The sequence below is a fragment of the Morus notabilis genome, unplaced genomic scaffold, assembly GCF_000414095.1.
Source record: "Morus notabilis unplaced genomic scaffold, ASM41409v2 Scaffold672, whole genome shotgun sequence".
NCBI classification, from domain to species: domain Eukaryota; kingdom Viridiplantae; phylum Streptophyta; class Magnoliopsida; order Rosales; family Moraceae; genus Morus; species Morus notabilis.
This window is the reverse complement of record NW_010367156.1, coordinates 96,759-108,130: the sequence shown is the minus strand read 5'-3', so window position 1 is coordinate 108,130 and position 11,372 is coordinate 96,759. Positions and strand designations below refer to the sequence as shown.

General features: G+C 35.1%; 1 protein-coding gene across 1 annotated transcript; it reads left to right on the top strand.

Annotated features, from left to right (window-relative positions):
* The first annotated feature begins 6,717 nt into the window (after positions 1 to 6,717).
* On the top strand, positions 6,718 to 10,987 carry LOC21387150. Its single transcript, XM_010112030.2, has 5 exons — positions 6,718 to 6,923; positions 7,645 to 7,751; positions 8,213 to 8,802; positions 9,795 to 9,912; positions 10,714 to 10,987. Exons 1-5 carry the CDS (start codon positions 6,846 to 6,848, stop codon positions 10,754 to 10,756), a joined length of 936 nt encoding a protein of 311 aa, XP_010110332.2. The 5' UTR covers positions 6,718 to 6,845; the 3' UTR covers positions 10,757 to 10,987.
* The last annotated feature ends 385 nt before the right edge of the window (positions 10,988 to 11,372 follow it).

The window sequence follows — 11,372 nt, the reverse complement described above, 5'->3', positions numbered from 1 at the left end:
AAAAAAAAAAAAGGGAGAGAAAAAAAAAAAAAAAAAAAAAAAAAAAAAAGGGAGAGAAAGTTGACTAACCACCGGTGGTAAACTAGAAAAAGTCCTTGACAGCGTCAGTATTGGCAGGGTCAGGAAGGGATAAGAGGAGGCCGGAATGTTCTAGATTCTCCCGTGTGAAAAGGGTGTTAATGTGGCGCTCTTCCTCTGGATAGCGGAAGGCCCTCTCCACCCGGGCAAGCCTATTACCAGCAAGCTGGGGACGATCTTGAGGAACTGCACGAGAAAAATTAGGGTCAACAGTGTAATGACTTGACGACGATATGATAAACGGTCGAAGGTACTCACTTAACATCCCAAAAGACCTTTTCACCCCTGCCCTCTTAAAAGGCATGTCCGCTGGGTGGACGTTGAACATGCCTTTGACCATAAAAAACATTGGCTTCCATCCGTGGGATGACGATGGCAACCCTTTTATTAGTCTGCCAAAGTGGGGCTTCGAACACCCATAGCCACCCAAAAAATACCATCCCTCGCATTTGGGGACTTGACACAGCTTATACACAAAAAGGAACTCATCTAAAGAAAGATCTACGTCAAACTTTTTGTCCCAAAGTATCCACATACTGGCAAAGATATACTAAAAGTTTGGCGCCAAGTGGGTAGGAGAGATTCTATGAAGGTTGCAGTAGTCCTTCACGAATGGATAAATAGGGAGAGTCATCCCCGCAATAAAAGCCCGGGTGTATATGGACAGGTACCCCGGAGGAGGTTGACTTGCCCTATGGTGAGGGTCGGGCAAGAGAAACTCGAACCAACGACCATCCACGCGCCCCTTCTGGTACGCATGGACAATGTCCCTATCGCGGGTTTTTGGCTCCACAAAGTCGGCAGTAAACCACGGCCGATCCTCGTCTGGCCCTACACACGCAACGGGAACATTCGTCGACTTGCCACTGATCCTAACGGCGGAACCACCAACTAAGGAGCCACCGAAGGAAGAAGGTTCGACGGTATATTCCTCATCTTCATCACCGTCGATCATTCGGTCGACACTGTCTCCATCTTCCCCTGGATCCGGGACATAGCCTTCGACGCCCTTAGAAGAGAGTCGCTGGCAGTATGAACAGAGGGAGATTCGGCGGCTGGAGATGGATCCGGCCTTACAACAGGTACTCCCCCTCAACGTAGTCTTCTCCTAGATGCCATTACTGTTAAGAAAGAACCTAAGGTTAGTCCTACAAGTCGAGGGGAGGAGAAATTAGTTTGGGATTTAAAAATAAAGGACTCCTGGTTGGGTAAGGTGCCGACCATTCGAAAAGAGCGGGAAGCTGAAAAAGGGCTTAATCCAAGGGCCCAGAGTCATCCAACTCAAAAGAAGGGCTACTTCAGCATGGTAGTTGGACCGACGTGATGTTTGCACTTCTCTAGGCAACAGGGCCATCATAATGAAGGTCCGGAGTTAGGTTTCCATACCCGAGGCAAACGAAAGGAAGTGCCAATGCAAATTCCCAACCTAGCTCGAGGCCATCCAAAGGAAAGCCTCGACGTGGGGAGCAGATGTTGTACGGGAAAACATACTTTGACACGTCAAACAACGATGGCGCTCCACGTGACCCTACAAATAACCACATCAGCAAAGCAGTTGACCCGTCAGACCGCCGGCCCCATAAAACCTCGGCGTTTACCTAACCCCTATCGAGGGTCTTGCTAAGGTCGACCGTGCAAGGATCGGCGCCTAGCCCTGTTTCATCTAGGAACAAGAGGCCGACCATATAAACACACGACCAGCTGGACGCCGACCGTATAAACGAGGGACCCCCTGGGGTAACGTCTAGGTTTGAGGGATGTCTGCAATACATGCATTAATTACGAACCCCTAAAAACGTCCACAAGTGGACGGTGGAAGGTTGCAGGGAGTGCAGAACCGTAATAAAGGACTAATTAGATGAATGAACAGTCCAAAAGGTAATTAGTTAGCTATGGGTCTAGGCCCATAAGACAGTAGGCACTCAAGTGCTAGGTCTACGGAGGAAAACCACCCCCGGAAGGAAACTTGGGCTATAAAAGAGGGGCAATGCCCCGAGCTCAAGGGCCTCATCTGGATGATTCATGTGTAATCAGAGAACAAAAAATATATATACAGAAAATACAGTGGATGTAGCTCTTCATTAATAGAGTGAACCACTATAAAACTTCAGTGTTCTTCTATTTTTAGTACTTTCTTCATATTTCTCATGTTTCAGAACTACAACAAACACTTCGTAAACGACAATTCGAATATATACTAATATTAGGCCGGTAACCCTACGGGATACTAAGGGGAGACCCGACGTAATCCTGTTGACGAAATTTCACCGTCAACACCCTCTATCATTTATTTCAGGTAGTATTAAGTTAAATAATTTATGGTTTGAAATGGGTACATTGTCAACAAAAAGTAAATAAATAGATGAATAACTCCACATATATATTTGTGAAGGGAAATTTTATCATAAAACATTTCATCAAGGTAAAAATTGAAAATTAAAGTCCAACTTCATCACTATGTGAGTTGCTTTAGTAACTTCATATGCGAATAGTTTAACTCACAAGAAACTTGTTAACGATAAATTAATGCACACATAAACGTGAGTAAGTGAACATATTTCAGAGTTTTCTGAAGTAATATTTCTACAGGTTAAGAGAAATTGAAGATAAGATTATGAGTAATTGCTACGTTGTCATTTACTAATGTCATCAGCAAAAGGGCCTGCACAGAGCCAACAAAGAAAATAATAATGAGAAAATTGTTAAATTTATCTTAAAAGTATATAGGTCTAAATTTTTACTTATTACTCTCGATTAATACAATTTTATTAATATAGTTATTTGATTATAAAGAATATTAATTAAAATAAAAAGTAAAATTTAAACTCTTACACTTTTAAAAAGTATTTGTCAAAATTTTTTCAAAATAAATGCTCTTAGCCTGCGGACTTAACTACCTTATGGGTGAAGAAATATTCTAGGTAATTATAATTTATTATTATTATTTTATGTCATTTTATTTTTTACTTTTAGGATGCTCACCATAGCAAAAATTAAAAAGTCTAACTAATTAAACTTAACGTAACAAGATAAGGCTACCAACCCCCGTCAAAACATATAATATAAAAAGAAAAAAAAAGTAATGCCACCAACTCATAGCCATAATAACATGGAAACAAAAAAAGAATTTTAATTTATTAAATTACCATTACAAGAGTCATACTTTAAGAGCATTTACGCGCATACAACTCAGAGAAAACATGGAAAGATACAGCTCAGAGAAAAGCAGTCATAGATGGTTCAATGCTTACCTGACTAATCTTGTAAGGACGTTTGGTTGGAGAATTCAAATCATGTGATTCGAATTATTTTCGATTTACGTGCATTTTTTGTGAGAGAAAATATTGTAACGAATCACGAATCATGATTCGAATCAGGGAACGAATCCCTCCACCAAACATAATGTAAGTAATTCACTAATTCTAGAAGAATCTAAAACAAAATTACATTAATTTTAAAACCGATAACTCTCAAATACTCTGTTTTTTTTTTTTCTAGATATTCCAACAACAAAAAAGGGTTTGCTTACTAAAATTTATGAAAAGGAAATTAAAATTCGATCTAGTTGGTTTTACGTCAAAACGCACCGTTTACACTCTAATTTAAGGTAAGTAATACTCAGATAGAAATGATAATTAGGAATGATAACTTATTTTTTATAATAGAAATATGACAATTTCGGGTTTTTTTTTTTTTTAGATTAAAATTGCTAAAAGGAATTTTAGCAGTCGAGTTTGCTAATCCATATAAAGGATATGGTATTACCACTACGTGATGCTCAATTCTCAACTAAGAATGATTAGACACAGTATATTTGGTGTTAATTTTTAAAGACTTTATCTGATAAACTACCGTATTGATAGTATCAGTTTTTAATTGTTAGATTTAGTTAAAATCATATTAAATTTAAAAAATATGCATAACAAACAGTTTTTAATAAAGATCTAACGGCTGAAAAATAAAAAATTAATAGTAGTTTATTTTTTCTGATCCTACATGAAATTCTCCATAATTTTTTACTCAATCTTAAGATGGAGGATAAGAATTTAATCACCCAATTTACAAATCCAATCAGAAATCTTCATGATAGAAATCTCAAACTAAAAATCATAAAAGGGATCAGGTAACGCCAATAATGCACACCTTAATGTCACCATCTCATTCTATGAGATAAATGAGAACCAAATGAATAATACTGTGATACCAATTCTAATCTTAATTTTTGTACTAAATTTTATTTGTCATTTTTCTTTTGCTAAGTAGGTGTTTAATTTAAAAGATTGCATAAAAAAATGTAAATTTTTTTTTCTCTCCCTCCCTCCTGTGTGACCAGTGGCGGATCTATTCAGGGCTGAGTGGGGGCAACCGCCCACTGATTTTTTTGAAATAAAATTTGATGTTTTAAAAATTTTAAACTTTTTAATTTTGCCCCGCTTAGATATAAAATTTTCATACACCCCCAGTAAAGTTTAATTTTTAATTTTATTTTTATATTTTTCCATAAACAAGTACTTTACTTATTTTCCTTGTGAGCTTTTTTAATATGCTTTAGGATCTATATATTATATATATGTGAGCGCTTTATGGTGGTTTTTTTTCATCTTTATATCCTACACTTTAAGGTCAAATATATGTGAGCGCATACATTATATTTTATATTGTATCATATTTACAATTTATATTAAATAATTAGTGTACCATTACGCCCCTACTAGATTGAGAGCTAGCTCCGCCACTGTGTGTGACCCCTACATGTTGATCTAGTGGATAATGTTGATAGCGTAGTTGGAGGGGAAGGGTTATGGTGAAATGGGTAGGAAGGGTCGCCAGATTTTCAGCCGTCGATGCATTCTGCATCCATGCAAGTTTCAACTCCCTTGTCGCGATGGTCTTAGAGATGCATATTGTGCACAGAACACTACTAGGAGCCGGTGGTGTGGTCGCTGTGGCTCATAAACCCTACAATGGTTCGGGTTCGGTTTAACACCTTCAACCTATGATTCTGACATGGCCAAACAATACCACGTACAGGGTCCACCATTAAAGAGACACCAAATCATCAAAGTCATACAGCATATTAAACACCTATTTAAAAAGATTTGAGCCTAATTAATTATATAAGAGTTATACATGTGAATGATAAGAATTCATGACAGTGGGCGACAAAGCAAAAAACAAGTGGTTGTAGGCTTACTATCGGTGGTGGTTGCATGGTGTCAATGTCGCGTGCCCTAAGTCTCTCTCACTAGCAGTCCAGAAATCAAATCCCAACATCGTCACAAAAAGAGTTATAGGCCTAAAAGTGGCAACCTTACCTATGGTGGGGATAAAGAGATAGTAGTGGACAGGTGAAACCTATGTTATTCGAGTTGAAAATTTAAATTAAAAAGTAAATTTGTGTAAGAGAAAATATTATAGTAAAAAAATTAAATTTAAATATTTATAAAAGAAAACAATGTAGCAAAAAGTTAGAATTGTGATTCAAGTTGTGAAAATAATGAACTCTTAATTTCTTGATCATTCTATCGATGACATTAATTGATTCTTTTTATAGGCGCTGAGTGAGGGTGAGAGGATACCAACGATTCTTTTCTTTTATTAAAAAAAGTGATCGAACGTAGTAAATAGCAGATTTTTAAAACTAAATTAAGTAAATAGTAGATTTTCAACTTATTAAAATAAATAGCAGTTTACCATATAAATATTTCGTTTACAAGTAGTAAAAAGAATTTTTACACATAAATTTTCTTTTTACAATTGGTAAAAATATTTTTTTTCTACGTAAATAAAGATTTTTTACCACGTAAATTATTTTTTACCAGTTACAAAATAAAGTATTTACAGAGCAAACTATTATTTACTTCAAATAGTTTTAAAATCTGTTATTTACTTAATTTAGTTTTAAAAATCTACTATTTACTATGATTTTTGTTAAAAACATGACAATTTTTAAAAATACCCATTGAAATGAAACCTTCTTTTAATTTCTACCTCTTAATATTAGCTCATATGTTTTTATCTTTTAGACTAAATTAGTCAAGAGGTAGTGTTTTTTTAAAGAGATATTTTTAATAAGTCAAGTATTTAAAGAAGTAAATTCTATAATTTTTTCTAAAAAAAGAAAAGGAAAAAAAGCAGTTATGGTCTTAGACTCCTAAGGGCCATTGGTTCACACATTTAAACTATGATTTTTAATTATGAAATTTGAAGTTTAAATTTTTTTTATGAGAGAAAAATAATATAATAAAATTAAAACTATAAATTTAAGGGAGAAAGAGAGAATTATACTAAGACTTGAGATGAATTAAAATTAATAGGCCAATAGTTTACATAAGTTAATAAATATGCCAAATTACTGTTTTCGTCCATAACTTGTCTGGTTATGAATCATAACTTGACAAGTTATTCACGGTTTTTGTCTATAACTTGTCTGGCTATGAACCATAACTTGACAAGTTTATCCATAACTTATCTGATTATGAATCATAACTTGACAAGTTATGACCTATTAATTTTTATAACTAAAAATTGACCTATATATTTTCTTAAGTTTTTCATATTAACTTATTTTTTATTATTTTCTTAAATTTAAACACATGAAATAAACGTGCTCGTCACCCTCCATCTCCATGGGCCTGGTTGAAGCCTAAATCAAAGTCCGGTCCATCTCTCTCTCTCTCTCTCTCTCTCTCTCTCTGCGTAAACCCCCCAGTGAGCCAGCTAAAACCCTCCCCGCTGAAACCGAGAGAGAGAGAGAGAGAGAGAGTATGATGGGGAGGCAAGGCGATTTGTGGGACGATTCCGCTCTTCTTAATGCCTTCGATGACGCCATCTCCAAATACAAGGTCTCTCTCTCTCTCTCTCTCTCTCTCTCTGCCCTTTTTTCTTTTTCTTGGTTATTTGGTTTACAGTTAATTAACTTTTCCTCTCTCTGCCCTTATTCTTTTTCTTGGTTATTTGGTTTACAGTTAATTAACTTTTCCTCAATCCATTTCCCCATTCTGTTTATGCCGATTATACAACTCCGAATGTGAAATAATTCATCTTGATATTCTTCACTGATTCTGGTTTTATAAAAAAATAAATGAATGAATGAAACAAATCAGTCTGGGTTTAGGAATTAGTGAATTACCTTGAACTTTAGAGAGCTCTTCCTTCGGACTGCTACTCTTTTATTTATTCACTCCAATCGATTTGTGCAATTTTGAAAGATGTGGGTCGATTCAATTATAGTTAACACTGCAGAATAAAAAGGGTTGTAATCTCTTTGAAGAAAATTACTCTAGGTTTTATTTATTTTTTATCTTTTGCTTTTTCATGTAAAATCCGTTTCTTAGAAATGCAATAATTTCATCTGTCACGGTAGGAAAATGTAACAATGTATTTGTTCTTCTCATGTAACTTTTTTCAACATATTTGGTGGGTGTTTTTATATGTATTTATTTTCTTGAGTTCTGTATCAGTTTGAATTTTACAAATATTTTCACAAGTTCCTGGCATGTTGTGACAATTGACATCATGGATCTCTCTCTCTCTCTCTCTCTTCTTTTTTCTTTTTTTAATAAGATAATGCATGGAAAAAAATCTGGTGATGTTTCAAATGATGGAGAACTTATAAGCAGCTGCGGAGATCATCTTGTTGCTGATGTTGATGACCATCAGGAGGCTACAAGGTTAGCCCGGCTATAATTTGGCCAAATCTACCATTTACTTCCTAGATAATATAATCTGTTTTATATATCATTATAAAAATTTATATACTTGGGAAATGCTAATAAGATCATTTGAATGAGTAGAATAATTGCTCAGCCTTAGCCTTTGGTGTTGTCTTCCTGTTTTGAATTGATGACTAATATCATGTTGCTTGGATGTATGGGCTCTTATTCTTTGAGGAGGCACTTTCATAGCCCCAGAATTAGGACTCCTCTCAGAGTGAAACAATTTATTGCCTTGCCATTCCTTCCTTTTGCATATTTGGAGTTGTTCTAATTATTTCATTTATTCTTTTTTTTTTTTTTTTTTTTTTACTTGTTAAGCTCAAACGAGGTTAATTAGATTTGTAATATAATTCATAAGATTATAGATTTAATTTTTAACTCTTTAAATTTTGCACCATCTCTTGGGTCTTGTGAAGACAGGAGGGTGCAGATGATAAAAGCAATCTTCCATCAAGTACTGTCACAGAAATGGGAGAAAGTAGTAATCCTTCTCTTGTCAAAGAAAAACAGTCCGTAGATCCACATGTACCAGAGCCGTATGCAGAAGTTGCTCAGGATGTGCAAAAGAGCTACTCGTATTTGCAGGATGCTCATGACTATAATCAGTTGCTGAATCAATATTATGAGCTTGAGCAAAAAAGGCAACAGATTATTGGGCAGCTTCATCAATATGGTAGTTGGAATTACCAAAGTTACGGTGACGGTTCTGGTTCTACATTCCAAGAACATCCATTGCCTGTATGTCAAGCTTCCAATCCAACTACTTTCTGCACTTGCTGCCCATATGCTAGCCAATGTTTTGCTGCTCCGTGCACTTCACTTCCTTCATGTTTCTTGGGTGGGTCATGTGTTGGTAAATCTTGTGCTGATGCATGTGAGGTAACGAATTTTCGGAAGTCCTCCCCTCAGGTTGACAGTAACATAGTTGAGACAGCAATGGGTGCTGCTGAAAGAGCAATAGCTTCAATGAGGGAGAAAGTTTCTGGTGATTCTAATTCCACTGAAGGTAAGCATGATTTAAACTAGGGATTCTTTTGAAAAGTTGTTTATCAAGAAAATTAGCTGAGAAATGGCTGCCGTAAAATGTTAAAAGCTTTGTCTCAGAAGTTTCAGTGCCCACTACTTTGACCTGTTAAGGCACCTTCAGCAATCTTCCTCCTTTTTCTGGATGGCAAGATTCTTTTACTATACTCTTTTGAAGTTTTGCTGCTCTTCCTGTTCTCTTCGTTAACTTTCAAAAAAGCAAAAGTTTTAGTAGATGAAAGGAAATGAGGGTAATATGCTCCCTATTCGTGAATCATGTATGGAACCCTTTGAGGAAAACCTGGTTGAGTCCTCTGTTTCTAACTTTCTATGGTGTCTTTTTGAACGATTTACCCTAAGATGACATATTTTTAGGTAGGAGAAACCCAAAGATGAGGTGCCATGTGGTATATTCAAATTCAGGTTACGATGTATGTTACTTTTATTTATTTATTTATTTTTATTTGTCAGCACTATGGAATGGTCTCCCAAAACTTCCTCCAACCTTCATGATCTCATTTAGCTAAGTCTTATGAGAACTAATAACTGGAGTTGCTCAACAAATGATTTTAAATTTCGAAGTGTTCATTGTTTGATAAAAGATACGCCTTTTTTGTTGATCCTCAACCACGAAATTCTTTGGTGTTAGTACTTGACGGCTTTTTCACATGAAATTAACATGTTAGGTTTGAGGTTGACAACTTGACACACATGGACCCATTTATAAATAAATTGGGATAGGGCTTAATTATGTCGGAAAGATTAAAAACAGTTGACCTACACAATCCACATAAATGAAATATTACTCTCTTGTGTTTGAAGTGGTATCATTTGTTCTCTTGAATTAATATGTATAATCGTATATCTGCTATGGACAGATGGATATACAACTTTATATAGTTTAGGACTTTGAAACTTGAAGACAGCAAGGATCAATTGAATTGAAGTTTCCTTGTATTTTCTGCTTATGCACAGGTAACATAGAGAAGGAAAAACATAGTACAGAAAGGGCAGTGGTTTCACCTACTAGCTCGGAGACAGATCTTACTGTTGTCTTGAATGCATGGTATTCTGCTGGCTTCTACACTGGAAAGTAAGTATTTCCAAAACTTGATCTAAAATTATGAGACTTGTAACTTATTCATCTGGGGACCTGATACAAATTTCTCCTCTTATATATCCGTATTATGTCTATTATTTTCTGTATTTGCTTTGTTACTTGTTTCCTGTTCCAGATAATATGACTAACATCTGTAATTATGCAAAATAAGTGAAGAAAATCATGTCTTACGAATACAACTAGGATTTGCTTGTGCGGCATTGCTGTTTTTCTATCATTATTTCCCCTTTTATCAAGATCTGAATATTTCTCATCCTCTAATTTGCACAAGTTTTAAATGAGAGGGAGTGGTCTATAATTATCTAGTATAAATTATGTGTTTGCGAAAAAATCTGAAATATAAAGTTGAAACGAATCACTTACGGATTTTTACAATCTATCTTCGAGAGCTGAATCCCTTTACTTCACAGTATTATCCAGCAGAGTAATTGTTTAATTCTTAGCTTGCACCTTAATTGAGGGCCTTTTTAGTTTTCATATACTCATATATTGGCATTATGCCCTTCACGCGTTAAAACATGGCTTATGGGAACTATTTACAGAAAAATATATGCATGCGGCTTAATGGATTTCATTGATCAAATCGCAATGTTATTCTCATTGTGATCAAAGCCCTTACTCTCCACCGTTCTTATATACTTGAGAAATTTTCCTTCTCTCGGATCTACCAAAATTATGGCATAAAATTCTACTTAAAAAATGATGGAACGAAAATATTTTGTTCTTTCCAAAATCCCAGATTACCAACACTTTTAACTAAGCTTCTTGATATAGGTACCTTGTGGAGCAATCTATCGCAAAGAAACGGCAAAGCTAAGCATTCTTCTACTATTTGAAGCAGAAGCAAAATGGTTGTGTTCCATATTTCGGTCCTCAATATTTGTAAATGTTATCATGTTGGTTATAAAGTTTTTTCATCTCATGCAGAAAGAACTCTCTTGTGCGAGGGAACATGTCTTGCAATATTTTTTAATGACTGCAGAAATCTATTCAAGCATTAGGTTGTTGAACCCCTTTTCTTTCTTTTTGACAAAGTGCTTTGTTCTTTGAAAGGAAAGAATTGGCTTAAAAGTGTTTTTAAGTGATCGATTAGCCTGCTCATTTTGAGTGGTTAAAGTGTCCAGCAAAAAGAGAGGAAATTTGTAGTCTTCACCCCCTTTTTTCTTTTTCTTTTTTTGTTTAAAAAAAAAAAAAGAAAAAATGCTTAAGAAAATGCTGAGGCTACAATTCGCCCTTTACTTTGGTTAAAAGTTAGTAAGTCTTACTCACGTAATATGTTATGAGTTCATAATAACAGACTTCATTTGTGTACAAACTGTCTATATAATTCAGATAAAGAATGTCTTCAAAATTTGACTGAATTGACAAATTATCAATAAATCTATAAATTTAATAGAACAAGAAAATTGATGAACGATAATTTTTTAATGCAA

Excerpts from the sequence above, each read along its gene's own strand:
- LOC21387150 (XM_010112030.2), top strand. The coding sequence starts at position 6,846 with ATGATGGGGAGGCAAGGCGATTTGTGGGACGATTCCGCTCTTCTTAAT. Across the intron at positions 6,924-7,644 it reads ACGCCATCTCCAAATACAAG|ATAATGCATGGAAAAAAATC; the intron begins GTCTCTCTCTCT and ends TTTTTTAATAAG. Across the intron at positions 8,803-9,794 it reads TGATTCTAATTCCACTGAAG|GTAACATAGAGAAGGAAAAA; the intron begins GTAAGCATGATT and ends GCTTATGCACAG.